Source organism: Zootoca vivipara, chromosome 9 (assembly GCF_965207765.1).
Source record: "Zootoca vivipara chromosome 9, rZooViv2.hap1.1, whole genome shotgun sequence".
Lineage (NCBI taxonomy): Eukaryota > Metazoa > Chordata > Lepidosauria > Squamata > Lacertidae > Zootoca > Zootoca vivipara.
Window position 1 is genome coordinate 2,455,496 of NC_142592.1, and position 20,745 is coordinate 2,476,240.

The following is a 20,745-nucleotide window of genomic DNA, read 5'->3' on the forward strand; positions in this document are numbered from 1 at the left end:
TCCCCCTCAGGAGATACACCTGTCTCAGGCACGCTGCAGGCCTCGCTGTGTGGCGCCCAGTGCCCCCCCCCCCGCCTCACCCAGCTCTGCTTTTGGATCAGGCTGATTCATGGAGGAGAGGGCAAAGTTGCAGGCAGCAATGCTTCTGGTTTCTGGAAATCACTCCAGGGGAGGGTGCAGTGGGTGCGGGAGTTATTTTTCCAAAAACACATCTTTTTGCTGTTTTGTCACCACACCCAGGGCGGCCCGCATCCCCTTCCTACGCCACTGGGTGGAGGTGAGGCAGAATGGAGATGTAACCAGCTCAAACAATATGGGCTGGAACAAGCAAGTACTTATACTGTGTAGCAATGTTTCTCAAACCTGGATCTTCAGCTGTTGTTGGACTACAACTCCCAACATCCCTGATCACTGATTAGGGGTGATGGGAGTTGTAGTCCAACAACTGCTGGAGGCTCAAATTTGAGAAATACTGCTTTATAGTATGGAATAGATTATTAATTCTTTCAGCTAAGGACTATTTACTCTGACTGGCAATGGCTCTCCAAAGTCTCAGACAAGAATCTCTCCCAGTCCTGCTGTTCGAGATTCTTTAAGCTTAAGCTGCCAGGGAATGAGCCTGGGTCCTTATACAAGCAAAACCTCTGAGTGACAGCTACTGCATGCCTACTATAAGAGCCTTATCATACGCTACCCTTACCAGACTGCAGTTCTTTTCCTCTTTACAGAGGTGCATAAATCAATTGGTTAACATTAAAACTTTTTCCATCAGTTCCTACTAGGGCTGGAACAGATTCTGCAGTTTGGCTTTCAGTTTATGCAGGCACTTTGTCAGTGAAACCTCCATATCCTCAGAGCAAGATGCAAAGGGAAGGTGGCTGGGAAGGACAGAGCAAGGCCTCAATCCAGGCACAATCTGAATATGGACAGTTGCAATCTATTATTGATCTCCTGCTGAGCTGATTCAATCTTTTTGCATGATTCAAACTAAAGAGGAGGACTAAGTCTGAGCTTGTTAAAGTGATAGAAAGGCTTGCAATTTGATAAGGCATCCAAGAAACAGTTTTCCACTTTATTCTATCAATAAACCCAACATACCATCATGTTAAGATCTGACCTAATAGTCTACACAACTCACTATAACATGTAAAAGGTGTGGGCTACAAGCCACTAAATATTGACCACACATATGCTTATTGAAAACTAACAAAAGGCTGAGCACCAATTCTTATAAATTATGTTACAAGCCAATGGAACTTGCAAAGTAAGTATTATGTAGAATTGCATTGTATGCAATTTATTTGTAATCTCACTGATTTAACTGCATTAGAATTGCATTTATGGCTTCCAAATTAGGATTGCTTTATTCCAAGAAGGAATAGCAAACATGATAATTCTTTTTTTCAAACTTCCCAGCACTGCTAATTGTTTCCTTCTTAGCTCTTATAATACGCAATCAGGCTACCTGTTTTGCTTTACAGGTATAGGTAAAGGGACCCCTGACTGTTAGGTCCACTCGCAGGCGACCCTGGGGTTGCAGCGCTCATCTCGCTTTACTGGCCAAGGGAGCTGGCGTTTGTCCGCAGACAGTTTTTCCGGGTCATGTGGCCAGCATGACTAAGCTGCTTCTGGCGAACCAGAGCAGTGCACGGAAATGTCGTTTACCTTCCTGCCAGAGCAGTGCCTATTTATCTACTTGTACTTTGACATGGTTTCGAACTGCTAGGTTGGCAGGAGCTGGGACCAAGCAACAGGAGCTCACCTTGTCACGGGGATTCGAACTGCCGACCTTCTGATTGGCAAGCCCTGCGTCCCTCTGTTTTGCTTTGCTCAATGCCTTTTCACAATTCTTTAGAAGCATTTGTACTAGAACACTCAGCTGGAGACAAGTGCATAGAGAAAGGCAATTTTACTTAGGAATAGTGCAAACTGCATGCCTTTCACTCTTATTTGTGAGTTCTGCACTTTTGGATTGTCAAAGGAAAGAACATAAGGCCCTGCTTATTGTACAACCCTGATTCTGAATTGGAAACTAGAGCTGATCTCCCTTCACCACAGCAAAGTCACATGAATTCCAAGCAGAACCAATGATGGCCACAATCTAGTGGATCAGAAGATGCATATTGATGAAATATTCCTGTGTCAGTGGGGAATCTGTTCGTCTCCAATTCCCATCAGTCCCATCAGCCCTAGCCAACATGACCAATGGTCAGGGACGGTGGGAGGCTGTCCATTCATACAGGAGGGGAACCCTATCTGAGAAACATTTTGTACAGGAAAAAGAGAAAGGAGGAGCTGAAGCCAAAAGAAATAGCTTTCCCCCCCTGTGGTTTATGGACAGTAGCAGTATCTTTACATTTTTTCTAGACAGTTCATCTCAAAGCTGTTTACCCCCTGAAATTAATCTCTAACACTAGTTCTAAAATATCACATTTTCTCCTCCTTGGATCATGAATTTTAAAACACAGTTAAAGACGACCATTAGTTGAATTCTCTACTTGCAGCCACATTAATAGGGAGCATCTAAATTCAAGAGTAAAGAAATCACTTCCAGTTAATGTTTTCAGTGGTTATGTACATAAATTTCAAGTTCTCCCAGCTGCAGGTCCATTGTGCTCTATTTTATAAATAAGGAATTGCACAGCTGACAGCAAAATTTCTATTAGCCTTAATACTTGTCTCTGCAACCCTTTTTTAAAAGAGAAAAACAATGCTTTTTTGAGGGTGATTTTGTTCATCTTTCAATGCAAATTAACTTGCCATAACATTATTGCCTCCTCCAATGGCATATTTACGGTAATTAGAATGGCAGGGGGAGAGAGAGCAAAAATTCCAAACAAAGATAACAAATGATGCTGGCCAGCAAAGGTGACAAGAAAGAACTTCTACAGATTCTGAATGCGGCTGTTGGATTCTGTGTTTCTTGGTTGCTCCATTAGTTTTACAAGGATTCTTACGGTGGCATTCAAAACAACAGAACCAAATTCTGCCATGCCTTTGCATCTGCCGGCAGCCAACTGAATTACAAGAGAGTAAATGAAGGTTGTACTCTCTCCCCCCACCCCTGCCAGTTTTAAATTGTTTTGCCTGAGGAAAGATGCAGAAGAGCTTCCCTTACCACAACCTTATCTGTAATATTTGAGCTGGTGGCCCCTTTCAATAGTGAAGAAAAAAACAGTTACAAATTGTTCCCAGAGCTAAACCATGTAAGATACTGGCACACTGTTATTTGTAACGTTGTAACAATAGGCGCTGTTCACCACTCTGGATCGAGAATACGGATGAAACGCTCTCAGTGTGGTGGCATGTGATGGTTCACGTGGGACGCAGCATTTGATCCAAGAAAGCCCAGCCTCTGCTTGTTTTTCCTTTGTTCTGTCATCTAAAGGTGGGGAGGGAGACAAAGACAAGATGAGCTCCTGACTCCTCTTTAGCAAAGACATGCAAGACATGACACTGTGACATTTATTTCATTTTATTTTGCAAGATAAAAAAGATGAGAAAAACCATCAAGGAGATTATTTTGAAACCGAAAAGCTAAAGAAAAAAGGGGGTTCCTTGCAAGTGAGTATTTTTAAAAATATATATGTAAATTCTGGAAGGCAAGTATTAACACATTAATTCGGGGCAATTTCCCCTTCCTCCCAGCAATTTATTGGCACAAAGATCCGAAATGTGCACCCGTACAGTGTTCTCATTACCCAGGGAAGATGGATTTTACTTTCCCTTCTCAAATCTAAATGTCTTGTTCAACTGTCTCAACTGTTGCTATCATAAATATATATATATGAAATGCAAGATTAAACAGATTTAACTACAATCCTACACACACTTAGCTTGGAATAAGTCCTATTGAACAGAATAAAAAAAACTTACAACTAAATATACATACTGTAGGACTGTACTGCTACAAGCTAAAGAGGAGGGCTTATTACAAGGGGTATTTGGGATTGAGTTCAGAGCCTGATTCAACTCTCTTGAAAAGAGCAAGAATTGGTCAGAAGCAGCTCCCTCCCCCCTCCCCCCAGTTCAACTTTATATGGAAATAAAAACACAGCTATTAACTTTTTTCTTTCTGGCAGAGTTTAATTAAATGTGCAGGCACAGTAGCTGCTTTTAAGCAGAAGAATCCTGCCATATTTCAGATAGCAAGCTTTCTGCAAGAACAGCAACCTGCACTTTGCCCCTTTTTTTGGAGGGAGAACTCAAAGGGATTTGCTTCACTCCCTGTGGTTTTGTGGGAAATTTCATATCAAAGATTACATTCAATGTAGAAATTCTCCCAGGACAGTAGCCAGCAAAGGGTCAGAAGGATGAGCACAAGGACATGTGTGTGGGGCGGAGGGGCTTCATGCTGGCGTTATGGTCAACTTGTACCAAAAGTAACAGAAACTAAGTGCACAACTGACTTGAAATGTGGATAGGTGGGACAGAGGCAGAAGGACCTAAATGCCATTCTGTCCCATTCTGCCCCATTTTCTGGGTTGGCAGTGACAAGCATGCATGTGATCGCACATAAAATTGTCACTGTCTGTATCCAAAATTTTCCAAGCAAGCAGAACTAGCAATGAATTTTATTACTTTAGCATTCCTTCCTCAAAGCACTATGATTGAAAAGCCTGTACTGTACAAGTTATTCCCTCTGGTTAGAAGCAAAATCTGTTGGTTACATCTCAGCCTGGCATCTTCCTCATATGGCAAACTGAGAAGATTTGTTTACATTTTTGCAAACATGCTGTCTGCTGCATTTTTTAAAACATCCGAATTGCCAAAGTGCCCTGAACAGCCTTGCTTGGGTCTCTTGATTTGGGAATGGTCCAAATATTTTGTGCACCCCATAATGGCAATTTGCATTCCCATCATGGTGCTGGACTGGATGGAGAGTTTCAAATACAGTTTTTATTTACGGTAGTTTGCTTTTTGCCACTGCTACCAAAATCAGATGGGTGGGTATGCTGGGGGTCCGTAAAAATTTGCTCGCCTGCCCCAGGCCAGGGGGTTAGCCACCTTTGTGGGAGCCAATTATAATAGATAAATGTAAGTTGTAATTGGTGTGGCTGAGAGGTAAGGGCATGCTTGTATATTTATTGAGACTAACATTGATTCTGGTGTGTAACTGTGATACACAGAAAAATGTACCAGTGTTTTCCTCTTCTAACAATAAATGTTAGCTTTATCTTTTTTAAAAAAACTCTGCATTGACATCTATCTAAAAGTGGGATTTATAATGATGTCTTTGTTAACAGTCAAATATATTTTATGTAACTGATTAATCAATCATTTGATACTTTACCTCTTTACATCCCAGTTAGGCACCAATCAGGTCCACAGCGCCTTAGCTTCAACAATGCTTCAAGACAACTCAACCAGATTAATCAACCAGAATGTTAGCTCTATGGAAATCTCCTCTTTACTATCTATTGCACTTAATTTCTGTGAAGCTGGATTAAGACCTCTGACAAAAGGCGATTTTTACTGGAAGATAATCTGTGATCTAGCTGAGAGGTTGATTCTTTTTACATGCATGAAGCTCTCTACTCAAACTCTGCTATGTAAAATATAAAGAAAGAACCAACCAACCTGTTCTTTAAGCTCAGCTAGTTGACTCGAGAGCTGCTTGACCAGGCTCATGGTGGACTCCAATCTCTCATGCAGGTTTCTGATTTCATTCTGTTCACTGTCACCTTCGTTGCTGACCAAGGACATGGCTCTCATCCGAGGGAACCAATCTAAATTCTTTTCCTGCACACACAAAAGTAGAAAAAAAATGTTAGTTGTGACTTAAATATAAAATGAGATGGGGTGGAGTAGAGTGGGTGATAGTCTGAATGATTTCTCAAGGATTCGCCCAACTGACTCTGACTGTAGGAGACCCAGGATTAGCATAGGAATTTATCTGTTCTCCTAGCCAACTGGTAGCTGCTTATCTGTAGGCAGTTCCTGTTAAATGACTCACATAACTGGTGCCTGCCCATGTTGTTGGGTCATTGAGATATTCTCCCAGCCACATGGCAGCTGCTGGTTGGTAGGCAGCTGCCAAGAATGAAAAATGTGAAGGTTTGCATCATACTTGTCATTGGCTTAAGCTCCCTATCCAATTTACACTCAGTAGCATAATGTACTGGTTTTCCGAGTGTGGGTTGGACCATTTGGGTGGTGGATATGGCATTCCTGGAGGGGGAACCAGGGTTCCAGGGAGAGAGGGGATTCTGAGGCAAACGGCTCCTTCCTCTTCACACCTTTGAAAATGTAGGTGTCTCATATGCATTCTAGCAAAGGATCCTTTAAAAAATCTATGTCATAATAATACTGTTACAAAAATCGAGTGCCCCCCAACACTCTGTTGAGCAGTAGCAAGATTCCAGGGGGTTCTCACCTAGGATCTGTATTCCTTTGGAGAATTGAGGCACAATACTTTAATAAATATGGTTTATTCATCTATTTACATCTTTATGGATTATGGAGAGTCCAGCTCTTGCAGGATGGTCATCTCAAGCAGGGGTTCTTCCCCATATCAGTGCAGCACTGCAGTCAAAGGCACCTCTCTCACCCAGCCTTCAGTCAGCCGCCCAAGATGGATCTCAGCCTGTTCTCTCCCTTCTTCCCAGCACCCCTTGCTCTAAAGACTCTCTTTACCTGACACCTCAAACACACACCCCATCACCATGGCAACTTCTCCTATCTCCAAATACCGTGTTTCCCCTTTTTTAAGACACCGTCTTATAACTTTTTTTCCTCAAAAAAACACAAGGTGTCTTATTTTCAGGGGATGTCTTAATTTTTTATTACCATTTTTATTATGGACCCACCCTGGGGAGCAACTTCCTTTAAAAAGAGACAAGGAAAAAAGAGCAAAGGCAGCGGTGAGGGAGACACTTTGTGCATGCTCAGAGACCACCCCATCCCCAGCTATAAACCCACCCCGGTTTTCCAAGACGCCTTTTCCCGGCACTGGACTGGCGGGGGGATGTGAAGGGGGTGTCTCTCTGTGCATGCTCAGAGGCAGCCTCGTCCCGGGCGCCGCTATGGGAGTGGAGGGCACTCACCTAACCATGACCCAGATCCCGGCCACGACGAGGCGCCGTGTGCCGGCAGCGGACTGAGCCGGAGCCCCTGGTGCAGGCCAGCGTTGAGCTCACTACCGGCCCCGCCGAGCACAGCCACGGGCCCATCGCCCAGCCCGCCCGCCTGCCTGCCTCCCGCTTCCCTGCCCACAAAATTCCGGCGGCGGGCCATGCAGCCCATGCCGCTCCAGCAGAGCGGAAGGGGCCAGCAGCGCTTCCGCCGCCGTCCGCACCCCGGCGCCACAGAAGGACCCGCGAGCCTCCCGCCACCGCTCTGCCTTGGGCCATGCGGCCCACAACATTCCGGCGGCGCGGATGGGGCCAGCAGGGCTCCCGCCGCCGCCCGTCACCCTGGCAGGGCCAGCGGGGCTCCTGCCGCCGCTCTGCCTTGGGCCATGCGGCCCACAACGTTCTGGCGGCGCGGATGGGGCCAGCAGGGCTCCCGCCGCCGCCCGTCACTCTGGCAGGGCTAGCGGGGCTCCCGCCGCCGCTCTGCCTCGGGCCATGCGGCCCACAACGTTCCGGTGGTGCAGAAGGTCCAACGGGCCTCCGGCCGCCGCTCTGCCTCGCCGCTCTGGCTGGGCACTCCGCCCGGTGCTGCTGGACGTTCCGAGCGCTCGGCGCTGCGGAGCGCTCCACTCTGCAGCCGCCTGTTCCGGCGGCGGGGCGGCAGGCCTCCTCGGCCGGGCCAGGAAGAGGCCAGGCCGCTGGCTGGGCGCTCCACCCGGCGCTGCTGGGCGCTCTGAGCGCTCGGCGCTGCAGAGCGCTCCACTCTGCAGCCGCCTGTTTCGGCAGGTGGCTCGCCGCTGCAGCAGCTGGTTCCAGGCCCCGCTGGCTGGCTGGGGCGCTTGGCGGTCTCGCTGTATATGGTATGAGAGGTATGTCTTATTTTCGGGGGGTGTCTTAGATATAGCAACTCCTAAAAAATGCTGCCATGGCTTACTTTATGGCTACGTATTAAAAAAGGGGAAACACGGTAGCTGCATCCTTGGGACAATGAGGCTTGCACACAGAGTGACTTCTAAATGTCTGGACCACTTCACAGGCTACCAAACCCAGTTTCATGCTTGTAACTGCTTACAGGGAGCAGCCACCCCAATCCAGCTCCTCAAACGGCTCAGACAGCAGCAGAAGGAAAGGAGAAAGGAAGTGAGAGGAGGGGGCCGGGGCTCAGGCAGCATCCAAGAGCCCTTCCTGCAGCCTGTGATATCTTTCGACTTACAAACTGGATTAGCAAACTGAGTATAAGAGTGCAGGAGCCTGAGGGTAACTGTGAACTTTGCCTTCATATTTTCATTATGCCCAGTGCTAGGTTACTGGAAATGCATTTAAACACCTTTGTATTTAATACAGTTGGCAGCTTCTCACAGTTGTTGTTGTTGTTGTTGTTTATTCAATGAATATTCCACCCTTTATCTGAAGATCCAAGGGCAGTGTACAACAATAAAACATAATTTACATATCATAATAAAAAACAATAAAACTATCACAGGAAAAATTAATAATAACAGTCCCCCCCCCATTAAAAGGCCTGGGTAAAGAGGACGTTTTGCACTTGGCACCTAAATTATGTAATGATGGTACCAAGCAAGCCACACCTGAAAGGCCCACCTCTCTGAAGTAAGACTTATATAAAAGTGACTCACCACAATCATTTGAGCCACATAACTTTCGGGACCAGTGTATTCTGTTGGGTCTTTCACTCTGACCAGAACTATGAAGTATAAATAGTGCCACATGTTGTGTTCTGCCTTTATGTGCTCCTCAAAGGAAACTGTCTTATTATCAAATTTGTCTCGCTCAAGCCCTGCAAAAAAGGAGAAACACACAAACAATATTTCATTGGTTCCATCATCTTTGTCTTAATTGCAAGTTCTTTTTTTTTAAAAAAAACAACCCACAACAGAGAGAGAGAGAGAGAGAGAGAGAGAGAGAGAGAGAGAGAGAGAGAGAGAGAGAAAGTGTGTAAAAGCAGAGTCTTCAAGACCAACAATTTCATTAAGGCGTACATCATATATGATATTTATTTCTAGTATTTGTTTCCTGTTTTTGCAAAAAGAAAAAAGAAAAGGCTCCAGATGATGTACAATAAGAAAGAAATCTAAAATAAAGGGGATGGAAATGAAGTTAACATCTACCAGGCTGCCCAAATGTTCCCTATCCAATTTCTCAGAGGAATAACTTCTATAACAATAGATGATGACGAACAAGTGATGATGTTGAGTTTCAGAACTTAGGTTGGTGACCTGGGAAACAGCAAATGTTTCATGATCTGAATGAAAATCCCTTTGAATTTCAGCCAGGATTATAAATGTGTGGGTCTTTGCCAAATATCCCCTTTCCCTTCGTCCTCATCCCTTGAAACTTACCTTTCAGCAACAATGATTTTGTGAAAGTGGGGGCTGTTTGCTGGGCCTTCACCAATAGAGGGCTGCTAAGTAATTGATGGGTCATTGGCAAGACTCTTGAGAGTCTCATGGACTGCAAGAGGCTCAAACCTATCCATTCTGAAGGAAATCAGTCCTGAGTGCTCACTGGAAGGACAGATCCTGAAGCTGAGGCTCCAATACTTTGGCCACCTCATGAGAAGAGAAGAATCCCTGGAAAAGACCCTGATGTTGGGAAAGATGGAGGGCACTAGGAGAAGGGGACGACAGAGGACGAGATGGTTGGACAGTGTTCTCGAAGCTACGAACATGAGTTTGACCAAACTGCGGGAGGCAGTGGAAGACAGGAGTGCCTGGCGTGCTATGGTCCATGGGGTCACGAAGAGTCAGACATGACTAAACGACTAAACAACAACAACAAGACTCACTTGCCTACTTATTTCTAAGATTTATTTCCTGCCTTTCCTCATAAGGTCCTAGGTAAAGTTATAACACCACCAGAATACAATTTTTTTAAAAGCAACAACAACCAACCAACTCATCAGGTTAATTTACACTTTTCAGGAAGCCTACAAAAATATTTTTCAACTGTAAGGTAAGGGTAAAAAGGTGCACCTGCCAGCATATGACAAAAGGACGCAAGGGAGAAACGTGCTAAGAGGAAGGCAGGCTTGGCAAATCCACACCGTGATCAACTCCCGCCTGCAAACCAATGTCCCCACTGTGGAAGGACGTGTGGATCCAGAATTGGCCTCCACAGTCACTTACGGACCCATTGTTAAAATTGTGTTCATGGAAGACAATCTTACTCGGCTACGAGTGATCGCTAAAGAAGAAGAAGAATGATGATTTTAGACACACCTCTGTAGGGCGTTCTACAATTTTGGAGCTACCACAGAGAAAGTCTTCTGCTGAGCAGGAGCTCCTTGAATTCCCAACCTGGGTGGTCTCTGGAAAAGGAGGAAGTCTTGCAGATATTTGTGGCCACATCATGCGGGGCTTCAAATACCAATGTGAGCAACCTGAATTGGGCTCAGAAATAAACTGGCACCCAGAAATCAATCAATCAATAAGCTGATTTAGAATAGGAGTTATTTCCACTGCATTCTGGTTCAGCTGAAGTTTCCAAAGCATCTTCATTGCAATTTGAAGGTTACCAGACCACGGAGCCATAGCTGTGGCCGGAAAGAGCCAGTCCTAGTCACCAAAGCCCTCTGGACCTCCAGTGACAGTGCAGGTTCCAAAAGTATCACTGTTGATAATCTGCTCCTTCCAAGGAAGTGCAACCTTGTCTGGAACAGGTCATCTCCTTACCTTTTGGACCCGAAAACATGCAACGCCTCTATCTTACCTGGACTGGGCAAACTGTGATGGGTCGGGCGAGGGGTTGGCGAGGTGTAAAGTGGGGCTTGACAAGGGGGTTGGGGTTGGCAGGGGTGGGTAGGTGGGGTTGGCATGCACAGCTCCTACGTAAACAGGTCTGAAATAATTCAATGACGTACATGTTGAAGTTTGGAGAACCAGACCACAGGTAATAACTGAAAGTACCCGAACATAAGTTATTAGTAGCAATGACAACACAAGACTAACTTAGCTCCTAGAGCAAGTGAACACCAATGTAATCTTTGGACTGCCATTTGGTTTACTATTGGAAAGGAATAAGCTTAAAGAAAACTCTTTAAAACTGCTTTCCCCTCACCCAATTGAATAGCTTGCTAACACATACCACAGACGAAACACGTTGTCTTCAAGATTTCCTCTTTTTTTTGTTTTTCACTTCTGAGATCTGCAAATGTATCAATTATGACTCCAAAAATGAGGTTCAGGACAATAATGATGACAATGAAATAAAACAGGAGGTCATAGACAACTCGAGCAGCAAAGAGGGGCTCCTGAAATGACAATAATGTTTTTATGTCTTAAGTCTATCTGGCGGCGCCCCACCCCCAGTCTATCTGGCGGCGTGGTGCAAAGATCCCTCCGGCGCGCGCCCCATTTCCCAGAGTTGCTGACTTTTTAATGCCGGCACCTTTGCAGGGCTGGAGGAGGCAGGCAGCAGCTGGAGGTCACCTCCTCCTGCAGGGAAGAAGCGGAGGCTCTGGCCGTGGCACTGCTTCAGCGAGGCAGGCAAGGGTGGCGAGCCAATGTTGGGAGGCACCACACCCAGCCTCCTCCTATTCCCTGGCACCCGTGCCGCAGTGGTCACGGCAGGTGGAGGCTCCGGGCACAGTCCTGCTTTGGTGCGTCATGGCGGAAGTGGGCGAGGGCAGCAAGCTGATACTGGGAGGCACCACGTCCAGCCTCTGCCTCTTCACTGGCACCCTCCAGAACTTGCGCTGGGCTCGGGGGTCTGACGGTGGCAGCAGCATTTGTTCGGGGAAGGCAAGCACCACCACCGCCAGTCCCCCGAGCCTAGCGCCCGCTGCGCTGATCTCAGGGCACTGGCGGCAGCACTTGCCTTCCTCGAGCAAGCGCTGTGCCCAGTGCTTGGCTCGGGGGACTGGTGGCGGCAGCGGAGCTTCCTCTCTTGACTGCCACCTGCCTGCCTGCCTTCCCCAAGCCAAGCGAGCAAGCGCCAGCGCCGCCGCCAGTCCCCCGGAGCCCATAGGAACGCATTGATTAAGTTTCAATGCATTCCTATGGGAAACCGCAACTCGCTAGACGAATTTTTTGTAGGACGAATTGAGTCCTGGAACGAATTAAATTTGTCTTGTGAGGCACCACTGTATTATTAGTAATCCAAATTCCTAAATAATTTACTTAATTCATAATTTGTTTGTTTTTAAAATTTCATATGTATCATTACTGGATTATGATCTGACACTGATTTATTCAAAATCTCTGCTTTCATCGCAGTTAAAGTCAGTTTTTTGGAGGTCCATATTGCATCAATCCTTCCCCCCCCCTGATTTCTTAGCTTCAGTAACGTAAGTAATAGCTATTTGAATGCCTGGAGTTAGCTAAATTAATGGACATAGTAAGACATAAATAAAAAAACGTAGTGAAAAAGGATTGGGAATTTCTGAATGAATGAAATGAAACCAAGGTTCAAGGGTGAATATCTGGCTGAGTCTAGAATGACTTTGTGAAGAGAAAAGGGAATGAATAGTGAGTTATAAAATAAATAAGACCAGATAATGATGATAAGGAAATGCAGATAGATAAGAAGAAACTGAAGGGAAGTGCTGTGTGGTTGGTGGAAGTCTTTATTTTGCTTATTCTGAGTATGGAAAGATGAACATGGTGTTGAAAAGAGGTTAGTTGAAGTTTTCTTTTTCTTTTTCCTTTCCCTTTATTCTTTATCACTATTTCTTTCTATACTTTTCTATTTCTATTTTCTATTTTCTTTATAATTATGAATATGTGTTTAGATTAGTAAGATTTGGAATTTTATTCTATGTTTCTTTTGATGTGATGTTAAATAAATTTAATAATAATAAAAGTTTAAAAAAACAAAAACAAAATGCTTACATCTTTAGAAGGCTTTCGGAGCACATCCCCCACTCCACCACCATTTCTCAGGCCCTGGTTCAGAACTGTCACAATACACATGAGCAGAGTCTCACATGTCCTCTCAATCCCATCCTCATCTGGTTCTTCATCTGTGGATGGAACACATGTATGTACATGATGCAGGATTCCACTAAGCTTTGACTAAGGGCAGAACTAGACAAATGTAGAAAACATGTGATTGCTGCCAAACTTTTAGTAATGAGTGGTAGAATACAATGCCTGACATATCATCGTTGTGTTGAGAATTTCCCCCATCCCTTCAAGCTAATCTCATTGTGATCATGTCATTCCATGCTTTTTCTTTTTCTGGACATTATGCAGAGAGAGGGGGAGAGGAGAGGTGGCTGCTTTTAGGGGTAACTATGTGTTCTGCATATAATCTCATTTTGGTCTAACTAAGCAGCAGATACTTGCTCAGGGAAAAACAGAAAATGTTTTGTGAGCATTCTACCAACCTAATTTTAAAGCTGGTATTGTAGTACTACAGTTCTCCTTTGAACATGCATCCATCATTGCTGTTAATCTTGTGGTAGGAACAGGGCCACTCTCTGAGAGAACAAAGAACAAAAGGTTGGCAATGGAATGATTTGTTGCAAAAATATATGTACAGGGTATCAGCAGACACATTAAAAATTAGGACAGAAATAGGCTGACAATTTCACATTTTGGAACAAAATTTCGGTTTCAGATATACTCACTTGAATACTTGAATAAGGACCTAAATTTAAATACATTGCAAAATCTGTGGATAAAAGTCTTTTGTTGCTTTATTTATTTGAACGAGACAGCTTGAGACATATCTCTACCTTTGTTTTACTTAACAACAATTATGTAAATAACATTTGAACTCCCAAATAATTGTGTGTTCTGGGCATGATAAAACCCAGGGGCCAGCAAACTTTTTCAGCAGGGGGCCAGTCCACTGTCCCCCCCATGTTGTGGGGGGGCCCAGACTATATTTTGTGGGGGGGGGGGAATGAACGAATTCCTATGCCCCACAAATAACCCAGAGATGCATTTTAAATAAAAGGACACATACTACTCATGTAAAAACACGCTGATTCCCGGACTGTCCGCGGGCCAGATTTAGAAGGCGATTGGGCCGGATCCGGCCCCCGGGCCTTAGTTTGCCTACCCATGATAAAACCCATGTCACTAAATCTCTCACTTAGTGTCAGAAGAAAGAATGAAAGAAGACTATCGAGGAAGAAGACTAAAGCACTTGCAGTAATGAAGAGATCAGTGTTTCACATTTACAATATATCACAGGCATTTTACTGTTGCTTCTGCCTAAATTACAGAACTGGCATCAAACAGAACTGCATCTAGTTAGGATGAAATATATTCAAAGGCAGAAACAACTGTCAGATATGAAAATAACATCAATTTTAAAAAATCATTAAAGTATTCACAAAGAATGACAAGGAGGACACTGAGCTGAGGCATCTTCTTTTTAAATCCAGAATATTTAAAGAGTTTCAAGGATGAAAAGATTGTTTGATGCTCATTTGTAAATATGTATGGAGTTGAGTAAAACACTAATTTAACATTTCTAAAGTGAGTAAATGATGTATATATCAGCTTTATTTGATCAAACACCTATTTTGCCTTATGCATCACAAATGATGAATCTGTGCTGAAAAGAAAGGATTTGAAGGAGCAAAGTTCACAAAAGGATACTACCCAAATAATACTCAATTATCTATCTAACATTCTGTTGTCACTGGAATGGAGATGGATCTCATCTGGAATTAATAATACACGGCAGTGGAATCCTAAGGAACACCTTTTGCTAGGAGGAGCAATACCTGTGACAGGTGGTCTTTCCACCTCCATGATGAAGTCGTCTTTCAGGAACAAGAAGCCAACAATGGAGAAGAGATACACAAGGATGAGCGCTAAGACTGCAGTCAAAATAATGGAGCGTCCGTTCCGCGTAACACTTTTAATTACATTCAGTAAAGTCTCCTCTCTGTACACCAAGTCAAATAACTGCGGGGGGGGGGGGGGACCATAAAACAGAAAAGTGATCAGCGGTTGCCACCTGAACTCAAGTAATGCAATAGTGCAGACATTTTCAAACTCTGATCTGGGGGATCCCAGGATCAATTAAAAACTTACAGATTTCTCAATGAGAAAATCAGTAATGCAGGACAAGCTTCTGTGAAAGGCAGGTTGCCCACCAAGATCTATCCTCCCTGCCTATGTGCTGAGTGTGTTCTAGGATGTTCTGGCTGAGTAATGCAGGGGCCTAACAGATAGCTCAATGCTTTGCATGAACTTAAAAACCACTGAATGAGGGGAATAAGCAGCGCAATGATCTCGGCAGGCATTGTCCAGAGCTGGCCCAAGACACCACTTTCTGTCAATTCACATAACTAATCCTAAAGCATCAAGATTTTTCCATGGCATACAAATTGCTCTATGTTAATGATATTAAAGCAATCTTAACATCTGTAGGATTATTTTGTATGGTTTTATTTATATATTTTCATGTGGATGACTGCTTGTTCTTAGCTGTCTTGAATACTGGAAGCAGTTGAACAGAAATACTTTAACCAGTAAGTAACCACCTTCTGTATAGCCATATACATATCTGTCAATTCACATTGGGACAACAAAACAGTATTGCAATCCATCACAAAGAGATCCTAGGCACACAAGTTTAAAAAGTGGAAGAAAAAAATGGGACTGGATAGAGACACCATATGCATACCTCAGAAAAAAATATTTTAAAAGAACTCCACCCAACTAGTAATGTAATAACTATTACTATTAACAAATCCAGTATTATGGGTGAATCATCAATACTTAAAATGAAGATAGTCAAAGCGAAACAGGAAGCCTTTAGCTGCATGGTAACAGAAGCTGCATCTCCACTCGGATCTCCTTGACTGCCTTACGTAACTAACTACTCTTATGCAGCAAACTAGACCATGGCAAAAGCTGCCAGTGTTGCTACAGTGCTGATGGCTGCACCAGGGATGCATGGGCTGGGTCAACGACGAGCAGGAACAAATGTGTATGAGGGTTATAACAGCAAAATGGAGCTCCTCAGCAACCTTCAAAACCAAGGAAGGAAGGGGAGGTGTCCTGCTGATGGGTGCGGTGGCCTGGGATGGAACTCCCAAGGAAGTAGGGATTCCCCTTTATTTCACAGGGGAGCTGCAGAAAGAATGTGGTTGGTCAAGGGAGCCATGGACTCCAAAAGGTTGAAAACCTCTGCACTAAGGCATAAAGACAGAAGGCTGGCTCAAAATATTTTGGCTACTCAGGGAGAAAACCCAAATGACATTCATTAATATTGTATGCTTATTTATTATTAAATTCATATCCCATCTGAGCACTGGATAGCTCAGTTGGCTAGAGCATGGTGCTGATAACACCAATGTTGTGGGTTCAACCCCCATATGGGATAGCTCTATATTCCTGCATTGCAGGGGGTTGGACTATATGATCCTCAGAGTCCCTTCCAACTGTACAGTTCTATGAATCTATCATCCAAGGAACTCAAAGAGACACACACACTTACCCCCCTACATTTTATCCTCACAGTCTGCCCAAATCCAATTCAAATACATGTGCTCAGTACCCCTTTCATTTCAATGGGAGTCGGCCTAGTAGGCAAATCTGTTACCATGCAGCTCAAGGCTTCCTGTTTCATGAGCATGGAATTGATGCTCATGCATCAGATCTGTCCATCTCCTCCTCTGTCACCATGAACCTGAGATGGCAGCCTCACCTTCCTCAATTATAAGAGTGATATGATCTAATACTATGACTTCATTTCCAAGCATCTGCAGAGATGCCTCCAATGCATGCGTTGTATTCTACAAAAAGTACATTCTGCAAACAGAGGTGAAGAATACAAATAAGTAGAACATGGTTTTAAGTTCTTGTTTAAAGAAAGAAAGAGGGAACGTCAGTTTAAAGAATGTTCTTTAAACTTGCATCACTACTTTTGCTACCACTAATCACTGGTATTAAATCTGGTATTAAATCACTACCACTAATCAATGGTATTAAAATATGTACATATTTGTGTACATATGTACACAAACCAATAAGAGACACATCCTTCATGGTGTCAATCATCCTAAGATGATTGAATTGCACATCTAAAATGCAATATGGGTGTGACTAATGACCAACATATGTGGACAAACACTTGTCATACAAATAGTGTCAGAACACCAGGATTGGCTGCTATTCCCTGCTGAGCTGCATGATGTGAGAATTGAGATCTAACATGAAAAACTGCTCCTAGTGGTCTATTGTAGTTGTTCCCAATTAGCTAGGTACTGCAGACCCCCTGTTTCTCAAAAGCCAAGCCATTTTGAAAATGTTCGTATCTCTATGGTAGTTTTTGTTATGTGAATGGACCACCAACTGGGAACAACTGGTATACCACATACATATATAACGATACACTTTGGCACAATATTCAGAAAGTGCTCATAATCAAATGAGTTGTATTTTTCATTTTGGCAAAATAGCCACACTACAGAGATATACTCACCAGGAAGCTGTAAAAGAATTCGTGCACACAGAGTCCCAGCATGCAGACAAGGACATAGGCAACGTGGTAGAGGAAGGCCATGTCCATGACGACTGCTCTGTATCCACGAGTAAATGTGCCTCGATTCCCAACAAAGCTCACCAAAAATACAATCTTGTTACAAAGCTGGGGGAATGATGACAACATGGACAAAAATGGCTATGTTTCAATCATCTATCTCCTTAAAACATATCTCCTCAAACCATATCTCCTCAAAAACAATTTCAAAAGCAAAGTACAGAAGAAATATGGAAAAGACATTACTAGGCAGTCACTGTGTTTTATCCAAGACATTTAGAATACCATATTAACCATATTATTCCCCCTCTTTATATATAGTCAATCTTCGTTTTTGGGTTATGGCTGTGCACACTGGTGGAGCATGCATAGCGCAGAGGTTTTATTGAACGGATTTTCCAACTGCACAAATTCCCTATCACACACCCCACACTAATTTGTTTTTTTAAAAGGCTATAAGAGTCAATAGCTTTTATCTACTGATGATTCATTTATTTATCTGCCTTAGTTTATCAACTAACAGGTACAAAGGTAAAGGGACCCTGACCATTAGGTCCAGTCGTGAGCGACTCTGGGGTTGCGCGCTCATCTCGCATTATTGGCCGAGGGAGCTGGCGTATAGCTTCCAGGTCATGTGGCCAGCATGACAAAGCCGCTTCTGGCAAACCAGAGCAGCACATGGAAACACCGTTTACCTTCCCGCTGTAGCGGTTCCTATTTATCTACTTGCACTTTTATGTGCTTTCGAACTGCTAGGTTGGCAGGAGCTGGGGCCAAGCAACGGGCGCTCACCCCGTCACAGGGATTCGAACCGCGACCTTCTGATCAGCAAGCCCTAGGCTCAGTGGTTTAACCCACAGCGCCACCTGGGTCCCCTAACAGGTACAAAAGGAGGACTATTTTAAGGGTATTTACAAGGAGGTGACAAAGCATTACTGCTCGGAGATGGAGGTGAAGAACTGGAGGTTCTAACATGGCCAAATTGAGGTTTGGTTTAAGTATGGAAACTGAATGCATTCTACTTTTCTATAATTTGTGTACATGCTGTCCCTGCATTTAAGTGCTTAATAATCACATACTCTTAGCGTGACTATTTGCCCTCCCAAATTTTTCCAACTCCACATTATCTTCTTCTTTTTTTGGCCATATAATATTTTATTAATTTTTAACATACAACATTATCAACTGTTCACATTCCCCCCCAACACCACATATTATCTCCAACTGCCCACAAAAAAACCTTGACCTGGTGGGGTGAAGCTGTAGTGCTAGCTTCATGGTAGGTATGTTGCTGCTGTTTACCAGGACAGAGAGAGGTGAAGTGGTGAAGTTGGCATGGTGAGGGCACACCAGAAGAAGGACTGGATTGACTCCACAAGTGTGTCTGCACTGCGCTGACCTCCCTGGCTCCTTTGCTTCCTGGTAAGTAGCAGTGATACAGCCACTGGGACATTAGCGATGTGGCTCCACCCCACCAGTCGAGCAGCTTTTGACCAGGAGAAGCATTGCTTCATGAAAACTACTACATTGGCAGCTAGAACTGTTTCTGTTTCAGCTAAGGATCCCCATGCCCGGTTTGGTGGTTCTACAGATCTCAAATGAGCCAATGGAAAGAGAAGCACATCACAGTTTAATTTCATGGTTTTAAACTCCAATCTGAAATGGATGCAAGTGTAGAGTCTGAATTTACATCATTGAAGAGCAAAGGACTGAAGTGCTTGGAATAAGTAGGCCTAGGAATGTGGTGGCAGCCCAAATGTGTTTGCCCTTCCCCTTTCTTTTCTTTAATTTGAGTTGAGGCTTGAAATTGAACAGATTATTTGTACACCCTACTACCTTAGTTTTTTAATGGCACAAGATGAATGGAAAAAGAGACAAACAGCCAACTTTAGAGATAAAGTGAGAATCTGACCAGACATGGGTTAGAGCTCCATGTCAAGCCTACCAAGTGGCGATAGAGACAGCGAAGAGGACCTTCTTCACTGCCCCATTGCATCTGCAGAAAACAGCAGCAGGAGACTCTTTCAGGTGGTTCACAATTTAACAGAACGACCTGCGTCATTGGGGCCTGGTAAGGACCCCAAGATCTCCTGCAATGTTAGGGAAGTTTTTAATGTGTGACATTTTAATGTATTTTAATCTTTGTTGGAAGCCGCCCAGAGTGGCTGGGGAAACCCAGCCAGATTGGGGGGGGGGTACAAATAATAAATTATATTATTATTATTATTATTATTATTATTATTATTATTATTATTATGCAAAGTTTTTGCAGATAAAATCCATCAGATTCGAAAAGAGGTAGACTACACAGTGGGAGCAGGGCTGGGACGGGAGAGTGCTGGAGTCTTGTCTAGTAAAGTTGCGTGGGATCAATTCCAATCTGTTACATCCGAGGATGGGGACAGGCTGCTTGGACGAGTTAAACCAACCACCTGTCTCCTTGATCCTTCCCTACCCTGGCTCATAAAAGTGAGCTGGGAAGGACTGGGTGATGGACTCTGCAGGGGTGGTGAATGCTTTTGCAGTTTTTTTGCAGATAAAGTTGCTCTGATTTGGAAAGAGGTAGACTCCACCATAGGAGCAGGGAGAGTGCTATAGTCCTGTCTAGTCAAGTTGCATGGGATCAGTTCCAACCTGTTACCTCCAAGGATGTGGACAGGCTGCTTGGACTAGTGAAACCAGCACCTGTCTCCTTGACCCTTGCCCATCCTGGCTAATAAAAGCAAGCTGGGAAGGGCTGAGCGATGGGCTCCGCGGGGTGGTGAATGCTCCCCTCTCTGAGGGAGCCTTCCCAGGCCCACTGAAAGAGGCAGTTATTAAACCACTTCTTAAAAAAACATCTTTGGACCCAGCCAATATGGCCAACTATCACCCAGTCTTAAATCTTCCATTCTTGGGCAAGGTGATTGAGCGGGTTGTTGCTGAACAACTCCAGGCACGCCTGGAGGATGCGGACCATTTGGATGCCCTCCATTCGGGATTCAGGCCTCATCATGGGACTGAAACTGCCTTAGTTGTGCTGGTCAATGAACTCTGGTGGGTTAGGGACAAAGGTGAGAGCTGTTTCCTAGTCCTGCTGGATCTCTTTTGGGAGGACAGGAGATGGGCAGGAATGGAGGACTCCCTGGTCCTGAATGGGACAACTGTGCCCCTGAAGGACCAGGTGTGCAGCCTAGGAGTCATTTTGGACTCACAGCTGTCCATG

General features: G+C 44.2%; 1 protein-coding gene across 8 annotated transcripts in view; it reads right to left on the reverse strand.

The window, feature by feature from the left end:
• Window positions 1-1,051: 1,051 nt before the first annotated feature.
• The window catches only part of ITPR2 (inositol 1,4,5-trisphosphate receptor type 2), a 264,276-nt gene continuing 244,582 nt past the window's right edge, over window positions 1,052-20,745 (reverse strand). For 6 of the 8 annotated variants that reach the window (XM_035127537.3, XM_035127538.3, XM_035127536.3 and 3 more), the window contains 8 exons: window positions 17,484-17,648; window positions 14,773-14,956; window positions 13,420-13,512; window positions 12,923-13,053; window positions 11,178-11,343; window positions 8,711-8,871; window positions 5,581-5,742; window positions 1,052-3,382 (listed from right to left, as the gene is read on the reverse strand). In XM_035127537.3, the coding sequence (XP_034983428.1) occupies window positions 3,293-3,382; window positions 5,581-5,742; window positions 8,711-8,871; window positions 11,178-11,343; window positions 12,923-13,053; window positions 13,420-13,512; window positions 14,773-14,956; window positions 17,484-17,648 (1,152 nt within the window). In that variant the 3' untranslated portion in view covers window positions 1,052-3,292. Of the gene's footprint in view, window positions 3,383-5,580; window positions 5,743-8,709; window positions 8,872-11,177; window positions 11,344-12,922; window positions 13,054-13,419; window positions 13,513-14,772; window positions 14,957-17,483; window positions 17,649-20,745 lie in introns of those variants that run through there. The other 2 variants (XM_088652318.1, XM_035127542.3) reach the window with 2 other exon arrangements.